Source organism: Aspergillus tanneri, assembly GCF_003426965.1.
Source record: "Aspergillus tanneri strain NIH1004 chromosome Unknown AapTan_1_pilon_pilon_pilon, whole genome shotgun sequence".
Lineage (NCBI taxonomy): Eukaryota > Fungi > Ascomycota > Eurotiomycetes > Eurotiales > Aspergillaceae > Aspergillus > Aspergillus tanneri.
In genome coordinates, this window is record NW_022984628.1 from 2,945,832 (window position 1) to 2,964,241 (window position 18,410).

The following is an 18,410-nucleotide window of genomic DNA, read 5'->3' on the forward strand; positions in this document are numbered from 1 at the left end:
ATTAACTGCCGCGAAAGTCAGAACCCCAGTCCTTGTACCTAGATTTAGATTCTAATCTCGCTTCAGTAGCGCGGCAGCCATGCCTTAAACTGGTTCGTCTGCGTATGGTTGAAATAAGTTCCTGTGCTGCAAGGGGTCGACCAAACACACGTTCTAACACGCCGGAGAGAAGGGGTGTGGACTGGGTTACTAACATCCCTTCTCTGGACAGGGTTTGGAGTTATTGGATTTTGCCTTTTTTGGGCAGACATCCTTAAGATTTTCACGTCGTCAAGGGATGCATCATCCATGGATGGACACTAGGCTCTCCGTACTCCGTACAAGACGGGAACCAATTTCCAAACAGTCGAGGATCACATTTTTCGGAATCCAAACCTCATAGGGTTATACCTAACATTATGACATGATGATTCGACGTCTTCGGATACACTCGGATAGGACATCACATTTCAGCCTTGTGGGTCTCCAAGGACCTTCTATACTCTAGCCCAGTTTTTTCGGTGGGCTTGTCAGCATGATCTTATTTTCATTTTATTTTTTTTCTCTTTAGCTCTTCCCATCCGACGTGGGGAGTCATCGGAATAAGGAGGGGAAAGTGCCGAGAGTTCCGATTGCCATTGTTGTTGTTGTTGTTGTTGTTGTTGTTGTTGTTGTTGTTGTTGTTGTTGTTTTTTTACCAGGAGGATGTACTCCATACGTAAGGTACAACAGGGAGAAGCTAAGCTAAAGCTAGGTCGTTCTACAATAGACCTATGTGCAAAGCCCACTGTGCATCATTCGCTGATCTTGGGCCGTTAGTTCCAGCTGGAAGCTTTTGGATCGACGAAGGGAGCAGCACATGACGCAGCGAGTGGCGTGGTTGGCACCGTCCCATTTGCGGCCATGTCGACTAGCATTACTGACCCAAAACATGGCTGGGAGGTCCCTCACCGAAAGCCCAATTGAAATTCTCAAAAAAGTCGGGAACGCTGCCATTCCGTAGCTCTCTGCGGATCCTGGTGGTAGGACCTTCACTGACCTTGTCTCGTCCACTGCTGGATGGATCGGTGCATGCGGGGTGCATCATATAACACGAAGGATCAAGTAGGAACTGAACTTGGCTAACTGTTTGCCTGAGAGCAAAACAATCGAGCTTATTGCCAAGTCCACCGCCAGCGGAACTCCTTGCTGAAATGTCTAGAGCTGTAGAGTAACTAAGTCGAGTAACAAAAACAATGGGTTGTAAACACCATGGCCGCTTCCGTAGGATGCCAACTGATTCGATCGAACATCAGGTGAGACCACTCAGGACGGACGAAAGAGTCACGTAACAAACCTCGTAGAATTTTGCTCTTCCCATTGTTGAACTGGTAGAGCTGCCTACCGTGATTGTCTTCAGCCTGCCGATCCCTTGTCCTCCATTTGGATTTGGCCTAGACTTGCAGACTGCCAGGATGCATAGTTCCCCTCTCGGTCGTCGATCATCCATTGGGTCTGCTTGTGGGAGGATATTGGATGCTGTCTCCCGTGCAAAAATTGGAGCTGCATCGTATTCAGTATAGGCTCGTGTCTGTCGGTGGAGAACCGTTGGCTTATTGGTGGGTGGGCACATCACTGAGTTGTACTATCAAGGACGAACCTAGGTACGGTTGAGTTACTTCATGCAGATGAAATCATGACGCATCTACGGGAAACGCCAACTCCTTACAAAATAAATATAAAAAATTTAAAAAAAAAAAAAAAATAATAAAAAAATAATATCTGTGGCCAAGGTTCAAAGTATCTCTGACGCAAATCCCATGCAGCCCATCGGTTGGGTGATATCGCCGGTCATCAGTTCCCAGCTATAAATTCTGGCCCTCGTCCTGCAATCCATTCTCGTTCTGCGTATGAATTTCACTTTCTCTTCCAGAGCAAAAGCACACACAAACACAGGGCGGTGTATATAGGATAGGAGCAGTACAGTAGTACTTCCACTCACACATCCACCATCCATCGACCAAGCCAAGCAAGACCACATCCAAGTCAAAAGAAACACGAACAACTATGTTGTCCAGTGCAGTAGCACGTCCCATACAGCTCGCTTCACGCGTACTGCAATGGACCAGCGCGGTCATCGTCATGGGGATAACCTCGTATTTTATCAATAAGGGTCCTCGTGGTCAACATCTCATCTACCAGGAAGTCATCGTAAGTTATTTTCCAATCCAGGGTCCAAATCCTCACTAATGGACTGGCTACCTAACTTGCTCTCTAGTCGACCATGTCCGTCGTATTCTTCCTACCTGCATTTATCTCACCATTTATGCCCACCGCGTTGGGAAAGTTCGTGCTTCTTATCGATGTGGTCTTTTCGTATCTGTATGTCTCCCATTTATCTTTTGATACTCCCAATATATATACTAACAATCCCAGATGGCTCACGGCATTTATCTTCTCCGCCCAAGACTACAACGAGAACAGCTGCTTCTGGAACTCTCCCCCGGGTCAATCATGCTCTAAGAAGAAGGCCAATGAGGCATTCATATTCCTTGCTTTGTAAGACGTCCAAGTCTTCCCTTCCATTCCTCCTGCTTTTCCTTTATTATTATTCTACCTGATTATAATACTAACGGTGGTCTAGTATCTTCACTTTCTTCGGCATGTTCCTCGAGGTTCTTGGTCTTTGGGCGTACCGTCGAGAGAACGCCGCACCCGCCCGTGAGAAGACCGGTGGTGCTCATGGTGGTCCTGCCGATGCTCCTGTTGATGCCCCTGCTGAGTCTGCTTAAGACTTGGTCTCCTCAGTCCATGGTCCCTGGGGTTTAATATGACCCGACCAGGCAGATATATGGTTCTGTCTTGTTGCCTTGGGTCTAGCAGATCGAACCGGAGACCGGCAGTCAGTGTCAGTAATACACCATTATTTTCTATGAGGATGGTATGGTACCGGTATGATCCAGCCAGCTTAATTTATAAATTCGATGACGGTAAATGAATGACCGATATGACAAATTGATGCCTGTTTCTGTCCAGAGCGAGTGTTGGGGTGACGGATGACGGTGGTGGTGTGTATAAATGGTGCGGCTCGTGATTCTATTTCTATCCTTAATCATAATCTGATCTATCCTATATAATACTGTTCTATATGCTATTTTATACTTAACGTTATACTTCACTGTGTCGGATAATCGGAATTTGTGTGTCTTGTACTCAGGTGCCAGTTTTGGGGCATTTTATTTTATCCATACCTACGATGAAAACATGGTGAACAGTATCATTAATACTCTGCGGGCTTAGAAGAATATCAGTGATCAAATTCGCTTCGTTATGTTTGAAAAAAAAGGCCAACTGAAATACACAGGTGCTAGTTGTTGAAACCATCATGATGCAAGGCAGTAGATGTCAGATATAGATGCTCGGGATATCGTAAGTTCCTGCTGATGAAATCGGAATCTCTATGTACACACGGAGTATTTAAAACTGAAGCATCTGGAGAATTCTGACCAGCAAAAACCCTATCAGATATGTAAAATAGACTTGCTTCTCGTATAGTGCAAAGGACGCCGCGAAAAGGGGTGGGGAAACGAAATGCTCTATAACCCTATTTCTGCCTACCACATTCTCCTAAAATATTCATGAGTGTTCAGGCGATACGCTCAGACTAACATAGATCATATACTCGCTCGTCGCGGTGCCATAGTCCGCTGAAGCTTTTTCTTCTCTTCGGTCTCCTCAGGTAGGGGTAGAGAACCCTCGCTCTTGAGCTTCTCAAGGAACTCCTTTCCATAGGCATATCCAACCAGGTAGATCTCGTCAAACTTGCTAAAATCGAGAGTCCCGTACCGATCTACCGGGGGTCGCATGTATAAACAGCCAACAGTGTTTTTGGCTCGTTCGAGGTTGTCAATCGATGACACGTACGCTAGTCGTGCTTGGATCTCAGACAAAGTAGGCGGGTTGGGGCTTGACGAGAACGGGTTCCAACGGTTTATCACAGCCCAGAAGCCGGAGAGAGAGTCTCCATACCCTTGAGGCGTGTTATCATCTAGAGACCCAACGTCAACCGCGAAAATAATGTCGGCGCCCAATCCCTTCATTCGCGCCACAGTGAGGTTATCAATATATCCGCCATCAAGTAGCATGCTGCCTTCGTCGCAAATTGGGGGCATCAACCCAGCTAGCGACATTGATGCGCGTACATATCGCCAAGTATATCCAGAAGAGTGATATTCGGGTCTTGATTTACTGATGTTGGTGGTGTTGCAGTAAAATTCCAGCCAGAAGTCCTCGATCTGGCTGTCCCCAAAGGTCTTGAAGATCCCGCGATTGAACTCATGGCCGGTAGTATATGAGACTGAAGGGTATGTCAAATCCAGTGCGAAACGCCACATGCTACCCATACGTCCAGCAAACTTTTTGGCACGGCCGTACATTGGAACAACGTCGGCGTCCCGTGCATAGAGAGCCCCAATGAACGACCCGATCGAGGTGCCACCGATGATGTCGATCGGGATCCCAGCTTCTTCTATCGCTTTGATTACGCCAACATGAGCGATACCCCGGGCCCCTCCTCCTCCAAGAACAAGTCCAACTGATCTGCCACAAAGCCTACGTGCCAGGCGGTGGAAGTCACCTTTGAACGGTGCGTCTACAGAGTACAGAGGGGTTTGGCGGATTCGCCGCGAAGTGTATTTTTGGATCTCAGCCTGGAGGACTTGGACTCTTTCCTTCAGCACTGTTCCGAAGCGTTTCGTCTGATGTGACGGTTCGGCGGTCAGCCGGAAGCCCATTTGGATATGGTGATGTCCACCATTGATCCAGACACGGTTCTTCAGCCATCGTCGTGTCAGCCCAGGAGAGCAGTACCGCTCTGAATGCAACAAGACTAGCTCTTTTCTAGCAGTTGTCTTCATTCCAAGCAGGAATCTCTCGTATTCTCCAATGCTGGACGAGGAATCAGCAAGGCCAACAAGCAAGATGCAATCTGCTTGCGTAATACATGTTTGCGTCCATGGTGCATTGACGGTCGTATCTGCGATATACAGAACCATCCCATACTTCTCCTCGAGATCGGCTAAATACTGTGACAGCTTTAGCTTTCCCATTTTGCTAAAAGCGTGCCGCCCCAGGTGATTCAAAATAGCTGCTTGATTGAGGGATGTGACACCGTTCGTCACACTGATTTGATGAAGGGCATTCAGCAGTCGGTGACCAAATTCAACAACCGGCACCCCGGTTGTAATTGGGAGGATGCATACGGTGCGGAGGTTGACAGTTGAAGTCGCAGTTTTAATACTGCCGGCATTGCTACGTTCATTTCCTTTCTCAGACGGCGGATGCTCCACCAGATCGCGCATTCTTTCAGCGATGAGCTTGGAGACTTGGATAGTAATCCCAGGGTGCTCCTGTGCAAGGCTGTTAAATAAACTTCTAGGAAACTTCGCCAATTCAGTGTCCCGGATGGCATGGAGGGTGCCCGGGCGAGTCGACTCAGTCATAACTTCCAGTTCACCCACGCTTTCCCCTTGGCCATATTCGCCAACAACAGTGATCTTGCCTCCAGCACCTTCAAGAACCGACCGCAGACGGCCATTAAGAACAAGATATATAGCGTCACTCTCGTCACCTTGATGGTATATGACCTGACCCGCTCCTACTTGTACCCACTCGAGGGCGAAGTCGATGTGGAGAAGCAATCGTGGCAGGAGACTTATCAACCGCTTCGCCAGCGTTAAGAGGGCGATGGGATACCTCTCCGCTATTCTCTCCAGAGATGCTCGCGGGAGGAATCCCACGTATACGTCTGTTTTGGCAACAACATCGGTATGAGACCTGTAGGATGCAACCGCTCCTACATATCCTTGAATACCACCAGGTTTGATCAAATAGAGCGAGTTTCGAGATTGTCTCTTTCGTTTAGGGTCACTGGCTGGAGCCGTCCCGCCCGAGACGCGAGATGAACCAGTTGTGGTCCGCCTAAGCGTTGGAAAGAACTCCTCACGGGATTGTAAATGTGTCGGTCTGGAGGCTCCGACGAGGTCCTCCCCTTTGTCGCATATAGGTACTCCCACATCCAAAAATCCATCAATCACATAATACAATCCTGGGTGACGCTCCCCCTGTTCTACTAACACTGATCCCTGTGGGAAGTAGACAATTTCAATGTCATTGCGAAGCTCCTCTCTCAAGCCAATGATAGGTGACGTCCCACCGGCGCTGGTAACCGACATTGACATCATGGATTCTGTCTCACCATCCGCAGATCCGTCGTATGGGTCAATAAACCCGAAAGCGTTATTTGAGAACACGGCTTTCTGGCGCCTAGAATCGTAGGAGAGAAGCTTAGGCGATACATCCCCGGAATGACTGCTCTTGCGCAAGAAGTCACGGGTGCTTCCACTGAGGCCGATGCCCTTCATAATACAATCCAAGATGGATTCCCGGAACAGAGCGTCTTCATCAACAGACTCCTTTCGGTGGAAGGGAGAAGCACGTATCGGCATGATAGGGGATCGGAAAGGGGAGGGCTCGCTTTCTGCAAAAGGGCTGTACAACCTAGGAGCTAGATGTTCATATCTAGGGCCAAATCTAGAAAGGTGGATTGTAGACAGGAGGTCTCCAGGGCTTACTCCAGCCATCTCACGCTCATTGGCGGTGCTGTCATTGGGAAGGACAGAGGTAGCACGTTTTGGAGCTGCTGTCATCTTTGCGTGAAGAGCGGCTTCTTTTCTTAGGAAACTATTCGACCTGTTTCTTCCTCCGCTTGAAGGATTATGCAACGCTATTCCTTTGGTGACTTCCTCGGGCCCCAAGCGGTCTCGTTCCTTTATGAATTTATCCTTAAGCCGGTCCAAAGCCGCTCCGCGCATATCATTTGGTAAGTCATGGGTCGTGAATTTTGTCATTTGCTTTTCAATACCCAGTACCTCGTTTGTAAGACCCAGATAGGAATGGGCCGTTGCAAATGTTACCCTTTGGAGCCGCGTAAGGATGACCTGTACAATGTGTGCAGTCGCTTTTGGATAGACCCGTGTCAAGCGCCGAAATGCACTGGCTGGGATGATCGCGATGGTTGTGTCTACCATTGCTCGCGCAACAATATCTGGGTGCACTGACTTTCTGCGCCTCGTTTTCCGCTGCTTCCCTGCATCAGGCAAAGAGTCATGGTTCGGTGCTGCATGACTTTCTTCAAGATTCAAAGGGGGCACCGAAGGTAGGAAATCCTCATTACCTTTAAGTTGTGAATCAGATTCGTGACGATCTCTATTGGTGCTAGGAGAAGGGCTGTCGCTCAAACCCCGAGGACTGGTGGGAAGAGACCCAGTTCGCCGGGCAGTAGTCTGGCCTACGCTGGAGGTACTGGAGGCTAAGCTGTCGGAGTTTCGCAACTGGATATCTTCCGTAAACAGCGACAGGATGGAGAACAAGGAAGACATCGAAGCTCCGTTTTTGACTTCGGTGAGAAGCTGGTATCCTTGCTTCCCATCGATATCATGATCATCCTCCCCGGAAGATTCATGCCCCATGCGATTTGCGTCATCTTCTGCGATAGGTTTCCCATCTCGAATGGATTTCACGAAGATCTGAACCAGCCCATCCACGACTAGACAAAAACCCTTCTCTTCCTCCAGTAAGAGTGTTTCGCCTGCGATCAATTTCCGAGTCTGCATTGTCCGGGTCAATTCGTGGAACACGGGTCGTTCCAAATATCCAAAGACCTTAATGGCACTCAGGAACTCATCCAAGTAATTGGCCAGGCCTGGTTTCGAATCACCCTCTTGGACGTCGGGAAAGAGATCAAGTTGAGGTTCCTTGCGCTGGGGCTCGGGAGGCAAGCGACTGTACATGTTCAGGAACCGATATCTGATGAACCAGCTGATAGTTGACATAACAGCCAATAGGATTAACAAGCTACGAGTCCATTGATCTACTAGTCAGCGCAATTGTCACGATTGGCCGAGTCACAAATAAAACTATGGCCGCAGGAAACATACAGAGTCGTGAAGTTCATGGTGAAGGTCAAACTCATGGAAAAGAGCGTAAACAGCCATGTGGGCAAAGTAATCGTCGAAAATGTGATAACCCAATATAAAACACTTGGGATGACTTGGAAAGCGAAAGAAAACACCCAACCGATCCACCCCACCATGGTTGACGGAGTTGGAGGGGGCACTAGTGGGGGTGGAAGATGAGAATTAGGAAAGGGTGAGGGTACAATGAAGTTGGCGGTTATGGCAGGAGCAGGTGAAGAGGCAGACAGAGAGGAAGCTGAGGGGAACAAGGAAGACTCGAGCAAACCGACGAAGCCACTGGCGGCCATGACGCCGGAGCCTGGATGAGCGCCCAAGCCGCGACGCTAAACAGCTGCAGCAGTCAAATGAGGGGTCAAACTCCGCCCAGAGGCCTCGCGTTCAAGAAAGCGGCGGCGATAACGGTTTCGGAGGTGGTGAGGTCACTGCAATCAGCATATCCAAATGAGCCGAAACGTGCACGCGAGTGCTCTTTTGGCTGGCTGTTCAACCCAACTGACTTTGGACGGAGAGCGGAGGACAGCAGAACTCAGGCACCTTGCCTAATCCAGCAGGTATGTAACGCCGCCTTGCGTGGCCCCTGGAGAATTCCATTACATCATCGTCCTGAAGAGCTATTGTATTAACTAACCATCGGATACTACATTCCATACGTCAAGACACTGGGCAACAATGAACAACAGTCATTGCCTTGTAATAAAAGCGAATATATTAGTTGTCTGACTAGCATTATTCTATAAGTTTTATATAAAGCAGGATATTGCTCAGAATTTGCCACCAAATGCTATTCAAGATACTTACGGGGGATATGGAATTTTAGTCGTTTATTTACTAAAAGGAGCATAAGCACAAAGACCTAGGCTATAATACTCCTACGTCTTATTTCTAAGCGTGTAGAGAGAATATTTAACGACACTGAATGGAATACGTAGGGGTGTGTTTAGTATACGTCTCGCCCCTATCAGGAGAAATACTGCCAGTGCATCTCCACGATCATTTTTCTACCCGCTCCGACTTCTTGGCCGCCTAATAAGTCCTTCATTAGCCTCTCTTACGCTTCCTTCCGTCTCCCTTTACCACCTGCTTCTTCTACTAATCTTCGCTTATCGCCTTTTTACTTTCTGTCTTTCATTTATCTATATAGTTGTGGCCTTGGCTCACAGGCCCGCCACGGTCATGTTTCAGGTACTGTATTTGCTATTGATACTTCCAACGGAGCACTGCTAGTTACTCCTACATTGGAGTTGGAGCCGCGGTGCTAATATTTGTTCCTGTCTCACAGCGCCTCCGCGAGGCGATCGATTCTCGAATTGCAGAGGAACAGGCTCGTCAAAAGTCTGCCCAGGATTCTTTATCCCGCTCCAACTCCGCCCGTCATCCGAGCAGTCGCAATCTGTCCCCTAGCAGACGAACTAGCCGTCCGAGACGAAACACCGGGACCCCCGTCCGTAGCCCTGATCCGAACGAGTTTGAGCCCGAGTTCGCCATTGGAGATGATGAAGGATCCAGCAGATCTGCTACTCCACAACAAGAATCCGCAAATAGTCCCCATAGCACGCCGGAGGAAAGTGCCGGGATAGACAAGTCCTCCGTGGAGGAATCACCCAATGGAAAGGATGCGGCAGCTACCTCGGAGACCAAGCAGTTCCCTTCGGAACTACCCCCGGAAATTAAGGTGAAATTGCGGAAGTTGAGCAAGTTGGAAACGCGGTATCAGGGTATCGGACATTGTTGCAAATTATATATGTGCTACGATACTGACATCTTCTGTCGCAGAACTTCTAAAGGCATACCGAATGGCACATTCGCGCGTGCAAACCATCGAACCATTTGAGGCCGCGCTTCGGGAAAACACTCCCTTAACCTCGATCGGCGATCCTAAAGCTCTGACCGAATACTTGAATCAAATTTCATTGAAGGGCGACATGGTACTAGAGGAGCTGAAACGAGTCACAACTGAGCGGGATAACTATAAGAAAAAGTTGGAGGATGCACACGAATCTGCGAAAGCCGCCTGGGATGAGGTTACCAATTTGAAAAAAGACGGCAAACAAGGCGAAGAGGATTCCGCTCCGCAAACTGACGATGGCTTGGCTGTTGACACCTCCGCCACAGTTACACCCTCTCCTGATTCTGCCGTGCAGTCGCCGACACCCACCTCTGCTTCTCACGCGAAGGGTATCGCTCAACTTTTCTCTCCGAAGCAAGATTCGGCTAAATCATCCGAACCACGACAAGAAAGCGAGGAGTTCTTTTCGTTCGACACTGAGCTCCCACGATTGGAGTCTGAATTGAAAGAGAAGCAGGAGGAGATCGAAAGGCTGAAGGCTCAAACTGAGACACTCAAGCGCGACCTCTCGGTGGCACGCGAGTCGACAGAAGGAATGGTTAATAATCTCGAAACCGCAACTCGGGAGCTTGGTGAATTGCGCGATAGCAAGGATAGACAAGACTCCGAAATAGAGACGCTGAAGTCTTCCAAACAAGAAGAGATTTATGGGCTTAACGCTAAGCTCGCAACGTTGGAACAGGCCTTGGGGAACGCAGACACTGAAGCCAAGAAACTGAAGGATGAGTTGAAGCAGAAAACTGATGAAATAAACCAGCTTCAAGCCCAGTCTACGCAATCTGAAAAAGCCGATGAACAGCCGGAACTTCTGTCACAACTCGAAGAAGTAAAACAGAAGAAAGAGGCTAATGAAAAGAAGCTAGGAGTATTGCAGGGCTTAGTAGACAGTCTTCGGTCCCAGCTCAAGACCACTGAAGAATCAATGTCAACTGTAAAGGCCGATATGGATCAGAAAACCAAGGACCTTAATAAGCTACAGAGTGTCGTTGATTTCTTAGATGATAATTTGAAAGACAACGACAAATGGAAGCAAGCGAAGGAACAGGCCCTGAGTGGGCAAGAACCTAATTTTGGCGAGCTTCGAGAGAGTTTTGCGCCTTCACCAAAAGGCGTCACAGTGAATAATCAGACCTCTCGGCCACATAATCAGTCAAATGGCACTGCAGGAGGTGCTATCGCTGGCAAAAAGAAGAAGAACAAGAAGAAGAAAGGTGGCAAAGGTGGCGACGATGCAGGCAAGGCAGAACCTGTTGCAGGAATCGAGGATATGCAAACACCATCGGCAGATCTTGATCAGAATACTGCGAAGTTGGATGAACTCCAATGTAAAATTGAGTCATTAATGAGCCAGTTAGAAGAGAAAGAAGCAGCTATTGGCCGCCTTAGCTCAAAACTAAAAGGCGAAGAGGATTTGAAGGAAGAAATAGAGTCTCTTCGTGATGACTTGCTTAATATTGGTCAAGAGCATGTTGAAGCAAAGGACAAGATCAAGGAGCTTTCTGCGGAAAAGAGCGCTTTGGAGACTACCATCTCCAAATTAGAGAAAGAGCTAACCGAACTGCGCACAAATCATGCATCCAAGAATGCGGACTCTGAAATAGCGCACAATAGCTTGAAAGATGAGTATGAAAACCTCAAGGCCAAATATACCTCGATTGAAACGGAGCTCGCTGTTGCTCAGCAGCTGGCCACAACCCGGTTCAAAGACCTTACAGACCTGCGTGAAACTGTTCAGAAGCTGCAACCGGAGCTGAAAACACTGCGAGCTGAATCTTCAGAACTCAAATCTACCAAAGAAGCCTTGGCGAGTAAAACAGCAGAATTGAGAACCCTGGAGAGTAAGCAAGAGGATTTGCGAGCAGAGCTAAAAGTGCTCAAGTCTACCATATCGGAGAGAGACACTGAGGTGAAGACGCTTAACCAGAAGATTAGGCAGGAAATGGACAATCGCTTGAAGGCTGAGGAAAGGCTAACCCTAGCCCAATCCGACTTGCGGTACTCGGAGAGCAAAAAGCAAGAAGCCGTGGAAGCAAAGGAGAGGGTTGCTGGCGACCTTTCTAAAGCACAGGAGGACCTGAAAGCCGCTCGAACCCGACTCCGGGAAGTTGAAAATCAAGTAACCAACTTGAATAAAGAACTAGAAGGTCTACGGGAAGAAATTCAGCTCAAGACTGCTCAGCATGCCAGCGCACAGAGTTTGATGAATAGCATGCGTGATCAAAGCGCTGAAATTGGGATGCAGATGAAAGAAGCGAAGGAACGTTGTGAGAGCTTGGAGGAAGAATTGGCAGATGCTCACCGCTTGCTAAGCGAACGGACCAGAGAGGGAGAAACGATGCGGCGTCTATTGAATGATATTGAAGGTCGTTCAGAATCTAAAGTGCGTGATTTCAAGGAACGGATGGAGGCCGCTATCGAAGAGCGTGACCGGGCCGAGGATGAGGCAAGTACCCAGGGCCGACGCCGAGCAAGAGAGTTAGAGGAGCTGAAGGGTAAAGTTCGAGAAGCAGAGAGAGCTCTACGGAGCGCGGAGGAAGACAGAGAAGAACTGGAGCGTTCTCAAAAGGAGTGGAAACGCAGACGTGATCAGCTCGAAGCCCAGTCCGAAAGCTCTGTGCAGGAACTCAATGATATCAGGCACGCAATGGCACAACTACGCGACACACTGGACGAAACCGAAAAGCAAGTTCGTGAGTTGGAAAAAGAAAGGACAGAGTTACGCCGGTCTGTAGAGGAGGCCAATGCTCGCTTAGAGAAAATGCGCAAGTCTAATAGGATTCTATCCGACGAAGCTCGCCTGGGCCAAAATCCTCAGTCATCACGGTCCTCGATCGATTCCGGCTCAAGAAAAGCGCTTACTTCCCCAGTACCCAAGGATCGAAGCCTAACAGCCCGAACAAGTGAAACAGGTAGTAGCGGTAACATCGATTACGTTTATCTAAAGAACGTGCTCCTTCAGTTCTTGGAACAGAAGGACAAGAACTACCAGAAACAGCTCATCCCTGTGTTGGGGATGCTACTGCATTTTGATAGGTAAGCCTTTGCTTCCATATTACAACATGCGGCCATACAATGGCTAATGATAATTGAAGAACGGATGAGCAAAAATGGATGTCGGCTATAATGTCCAAATAGTTTCCACATGGTTTCACATTGAGCCATCCTAGCATATATTTGTAATAATATTTGGGTACATACTCACATGGCTTTAATCTTTATTACCTCCAGAAATACCCCACATTAAGAATGACAGTTTCGGTGCGCATGTCACCGGCAGGGCGTCATGGTGGTACTGCAGCCCCAGTCACTTTTATAAAGTGGGGTGGTCTTCCGTAGATTCCCATTGCTTCATTTTTCCCTGCAATAAGGCCCTCGATACTCATTCGACACACAAGAATCCTTCTACTTGGTGATACAGTTCAATCACAATGTCAGATCAATCTACCATCCGACTTGCATCTCCGGAAGGCAAGTTGTTCCCCCTTCTCTCCCGTCTTTCTCTCTCCCGGCATTAAGCCCCCCACATCGCGTACCCAGCTGTTCGTAACTAACCGACCGTTAGATGTCCCTTATATCCTCCAATTCATCCGAGAACTTGCCGATTATGAAAACGCCATCCACGAAGTCGAAGCCACGCATGAATCCCTCTTAGAAACTCTATCATTCCCCGATACACCTCCGAAACGAGGTGCAGCGTATACTGCACTCGTCATCCCACCTGCCAGCTCGGACAACCCAAGTCCGAAGCCAGTAGGAATGGCCATATTTTTCTATAACTATTCGACGTGGCGCTCCCGGCCGGGAATCTATCTCGAGGACCTATATGTTCAGCCCAGTGCGCGCGGAAATGGATACGGATTTAAGCTGCTTAAATACCTAGCCGCCAAAGTGTTGGAAGTCGATGGGCGACGATTGGAATGGATCGTTCTGAAATGGAATGAGCCCAGTATTAAATTCTACAAACAAGTTGGGGCTAAACCTATGGATGAATGGATGAAGATGATGGTTGAGGGCCCAGCATTGCGTACCTTGGCGGAAGATCTATGACCGGTTTTCTTCGGGTAGTTCATTTTTTTTAGTTTTTTTTTTTTTTTTTTTTTTTTTTTTTTTTTTTTTTTTTTAATTGATTCCACGCTTTTAGACAACTTCGATATATTTTCTACTTGGGATCTTCAGGGTAGAACTGCAATGCTGCGTTAGATATGATAATAGCATGGATTAGTATTTGGGGAACATCGCAATGAAAGTCCGTTTAGTCAAATTGGTAATAAAGTCAATAAATCCGGGTAAAAATAAACCACGCGTATTTTAGAACTAAAGGCTACACCTGCAGCTGATATGGCACCCGTGATTTTCCTACTTACGTACAGAGTAGGCGGGCAGTATGGAGTATGCTGGATAATGACTAGACTATTTTGAGGCTAAACCACCAACAGGGTTAACCCTACAAACAAGCTTCATCGTGACGTCGTCATTTTGGAGCTGTCACTCCGACCGCATCTTACAGCTATACCCCTTTTCTATCCCAGTTAGTTTCCCACAGATGCGACAACTTCTAGGTCGTTAATAGTTGGGAATTATTTGAACCTATGGATAAATAAAATACACTAATCTCTCTCTGGTTTCTGACATGTCTTCTACATATCCTAAGGATGCTGGGAATCCCAAAAACAACGATGTCGACTACGTCATTCAATTCAGCTTCGGTGATATCAGTGGGTTCTTGCTGCACTTCTAATTTGACAAAATCTGATTATACTAGATTCCGATCAAGCAATTTCGAAACTAGAATTACTTCTTCGAAGACTGTCTGAAGTAGGACTGCAGACGGAATTGAGAGAGGGGGATGAGTTTTCTCTACTTGTCTTCGTCCGCTTATCAAGTAAAAGACGTCTTAAGCATGCGGTTTACCAATCACGGTGAGCATTCCAACAATCACGGACAAACTCAACCCCCTACCAAAATATTCCACCTACTGACACGACTTTGGCCAGCATACGCGACTGGCTTTACGGAGTCAGCAACACCGAACCCGAATCGGAGAGCTCTGCCGAACCCAAAAGCGAGTCCGAACGTCTACGCGTCATTTACCATATGATCACGGTGCCAAGGGAGGCAGGCGGCGCCGGCATTAGTCCGAAACATGGCGAGTGGGAGAATGTGCTTTCTGTCTTTCCCCTACACGATGTCGAGACAAATAGACGGTGTATGAGAGACTGGAGCAGGAAAACATTCTTGTCCCCGGAGGACTTGGATCAGATACGGAACACATTCGGAGAAAGTGTAAGTGAAACGGCTCAGGAGATAGAGCGTGAAACGCTCACAATTTCGCTATGCAGGTTGGGTTCTATTTTGCATTCTTACAGTCATACTTTAAATTTCTGCTATTCCCTGCAGTGTTTGGATTCTCTTGCTGGCTACTACTAGGTTCCTACTCTATTATATACACTGTGATTAACTCCCTGTGGTGTATCATCTTTATCGAATACTGGAAACGTCAAGAGGAGGAACTCAGTTGTCAGTGGCAGACGAAGGGCGTTTCGGCCGTCCGAGCGAAGAGAAAGCAATTCCTACCAGAAAATGAGGTCCGAGACGAAAGCACTGGAGAAATTCGAGGTGTGTTCCCTGCAACACGACGAATGTACCGCCAGCTACTCCAGGTTCCATTCGCGCTAGTCGCCGCAATTGCTTTAGGTATAATTATTGCAACATGCTTTGCCATTGAAATATTTATTTCTGAGATTTACAATGGACCTCTCAAAACATACCTTGTTAGTTCAGAAACGCCCACATGGATACTAATTGTGTATCGGCTAATAGGTCAGGTTTTTATTCCCACCATCTTGCTTTCCGCTCTCATCCCAACCATGAGCACGGTCCTGATATCTGTCGCGACTAAGCTCAATGACTATGAAAACTACGAGACCCAGCCGGCATATGACGTGGCATTAACACAAAAGATTTTCGTGATTAATTTTATTACGTCATACCTTCCAATCTTTCTCACAGCCTTCGTGTACGTTCCATTTGCCAGTCGTATAGTTCCCTATCTCGACATTTTCCAGATGACTGTTCGGCCATTTGTATCCAGGGAGAATGCTGCAGCATTGCGCACAGAATTCAGTATCGACCCCGATCGTCTACGGAAGCAGGTCATCTATTTCACGGTTACTGCTCAAGTTGTCAACTTCGCTCAGGAAGCTATTCTTCCTATCGTGAAACAGCGTCTCCTTCGTGAATACAAGGAATATATGAAAAAGCGTTCTGCGAAGCCTGATACAGACAGTGATTCCGAAGCGAAGAAGACGCCAGCAGCTTCAGTTGACGATGCCCCGGAGGAAGCTGAGTTTCTGAAGCGTGTTCGCAATGAGACAGAACTTGAAGAATATAACGTCACTGAAGATTTACGAGAAATGTGCATCCAGTTTGGGTACCTTGCACTCTTCTCGCCCATCTGGCCGCTTGTTCCCGTCTCGTTCTTAATTAACAACTGGGTGGAGCTTCGGTCGGACTTTTTCAAAATCTGCGTCGAATGCAAAAGACCTTGGCCTCAACGTGCAGATACCATTGGACCCTGGCTTGAGAGCTTGGGCTTTTTATCCTGGGTGGGAAGCATAACCAGCGCTGCTTTGCTGTACATGTTCAGCACCGGCCATGAAGGCCCAAACGGAGAACCAACAACGATTCAGGGTTGGGCCCTACTATTGACGATATTTTTCTCTGAGCATCTATACCTCATAGTGCGTTATGCGGTGCGAGCTGCCATGTCCAAGCTTGAGCCACCAAACGTGCGTAGGGAACGGTCAGAGCGCTACATGTTGCGAAAGCGTTATCTTGATTCGACAATAAGCACTAGGATCAGTGACGATGAAGAAGACGATGATGTGACATGCGCAGACCAGTCTCCGAAAGTTTCGCAGATTAGTCGGGAAACTCTTGAAGATGATGTTAGAGAATGGTCTCGTCGTGGAACGGATAAGGAACGGTTCTGGATGCGACAAAAAGGATGGAGAGAATCGGCCCAGGTTGGTTCATGCATCATTCAGGCAATGTCAAACATAAAGGAGGATACGAAAAAGCAACAGTGAGGCAGCAATAGTTTAAGAGTCGGAACATCCCATTGAGAGGCCGAGTTGGCCTGCATATTTCACATATTAGTGTGTCCAATTAGGGGGGAATTGAAGTTAAGCTTTTGTTTTTACATTTTCAGGTCCTTCATAGAGCCTCACCGTATTGCCGCTGTTGAAGGTTCTACCAGTAGCTTGGGTAGATACGCAACATACTAAATATATATTCGCTTAATTACTAAAATAAACATAAGATGTGCCAAAATAATGACTACTTTAGATGAGATTATAAGTAATTCTGAGCAACTACGCTGGTAAAAAGGCAGATTAACTAGAATCCACCTGGGCATTAAAGCTACTATAGAGATTCCAGCAGAGTAGTTGAAACCGTTATTTAATTGCCTTGATTAATCAATCATACCAACTCAGGGTGGAAGCATAATTCATCTACCGGAAAAAGTAATGCATTGTTTCTTATAGGCAAAAGGTTGTTTAATGTCTTAATATGGAATTTCCGAATCTGAAAGTAGCACTATCCCGGGTAGGAAATAAATAACGACTGGATAAGCCTGCTACAGGAATATTCCCTCCGTACGGAGAAGTGGTACAGTTAAAACTGCGGAGTAACTACGGATAGTTACTCCGATAGTTATACGCTGTTAACTAGTTAGTTAAAAGTAAAGTGTCGCTTACAAATCACAACTAATGAGCTCGGAGATAAAGAAGTAGTCCCCTTACTTCCGAAGTACGATTTACGGTATGAGATACGGTCATGCTAAGGGTGGTCAAGAATATGTAGGTACCTTGAAGTGCAAGAGTTTGAGCCTGGGACATTTTTCTTCTATTCGCCCTGCTTCTTCTGTATTTAATGGTAGAGGTATATATATATATACTGTCAATGGTGAAGTAGTTTGGGGAGTACTTCGTACGGAATAAGTGGTGGGGAGCATTCAAGTGGGGATCAGAAGACAACTGTTATGAAAGCAAATACCCAATAAGAGTATAGTCGTGGAGTACATCAGCTGATGTATTAAGAGGTTATGTATTAATGAATTCTTGCTATTAGACATATTGGGTTTAATCCTAGTTACCTCTCATCACCCCTTTATCATAACGTGACCAGTCAGCTAGTTAGCACATGCCAGCTCAGTCAGCAGCGGTTGGGGGCGGAGGCTGCGGGGCTGAACTAAGTTCAGTCATTAGATTACTCCGAAAATACCGCACAGTATTAATACAGAAGACGGACTATGTGCTAGGTGAGAGCAAACAGAAGTCTTTCATAATTCTGAGATATTTTTGCTTGTATATATTCAGCTATAGATAGATACTTTTTAAATAGTTTTCTGAATCTATTTCTGTCTATATAACAAAGATAGGCAAACCAATACGGCCTTCTATTCTTTACCAAGAACCTCGGCGAAAGAGTGGCGTTATCTAGTACTGCTCTGTGACGGGAACTACTAAATCCAGTCACCGCCCATATCCGGTATGGGAATTTTCCTC

General features: G+C 47.1%; 5 protein-coding genes across 5 annotated transcripts; 4 read left to right on the forward strand and 1 right to left on the reverse strand.

The window, feature by feature from the left end:
- Positions 1-2,100: 2,100 nt before the first annotated feature.
- ATNIH1004_002958 (uncharacterized protein) lies at positions 2,101-2,750 on the forward strand (the record flags this gene model as incomplete). The annotated part of the gene is made up of 4 exons (XM_033567642.1): positions 2,101-2,169; positions 2,237-2,340; positions 2,395-2,517; positions 2,603-2,750. The coding sequence occupies 4 exons, from the start codon at positions 2,101-2,103 to the stop codon at positions 2,748-2,750; spliced, it is 444 nt and encodes a 147-aa protein (XP_033429637.1).
- Positions 2,751-3,632: 882 nt separating this feature from the next.
- nte1 (lysophospholipase) lies at positions 3,633-7,972 on the reverse strand (the record flags this gene model as incomplete). Its single annotated transcript, XM_033567643.1, has 2 exons — positions 3,633-7,872; positions 7,956-7,972. 2 exons carry the CDS (start codon positions 7,970-7,972, stop codon positions 3,633-3,635), a joined length of 4,257 nt encoding a protein of 1,418 aa, XP_033429638.1.
- Positions 7,973-8,338: 366 nt separating this feature from the next.
- ATNIH1004_002960 (putative vesicle-mediated transport protein (Imh1)) lies at positions 8,339-12,975 on the forward strand (the record flags this gene model as incomplete). The annotated part of the gene is made up of 4 exons (XM_033567644.1): positions 8,339-8,545; positions 9,274-9,709; positions 9,768-12,873; positions 12,933-12,975. The coding sequence occupies 4 exons, from the start codon at positions 8,339-8,341 to the stop codon at positions 12,973-12,975; spliced, it is 3,792 nt and encodes a 1,263-aa protein (XP_033429639.1).
- Positions 12,976-13,268: 293 nt separating this feature from the next.
- ATNIH1004_002961 (GNAT family N-acetyltransferase) lies at positions 13,269-13,887 on the forward strand (the record flags this gene model as incomplete). Its single annotated transcript, XM_033567645.1, has 2 exons — positions 13,269-13,332; positions 13,403-13,887. 2 exons carry the CDS (start codon positions 13,269-13,271, stop codon positions 13,885-13,887), a joined length of 549 nt encoding a protein of 182 aa, XP_033429640.1.
- Positions 13,888-14,470: 583 nt separating this feature from the next.
- Positions 14,471-16,928, forward strand: ATNIH1004_002962 (anoctamin family protein; the record flags this gene model as incomplete). Its single annotated transcript, XM_033567646.1, has 5 exons — positions 14,471-14,555; positions 14,603-14,759; positions 14,835-15,123; positions 15,180-15,611; positions 15,666-16,928. The coding sequence occupies 5 exons, from the start codon at positions 14,471-14,473 to the stop codon at positions 16,926-16,928; spliced, it is 2,226 nt and encodes a 741-aa protein (XP_033429641.1).
- Between the last annotated feature and the right edge of the window lie 1,482 nt (positions 16,929-18,410).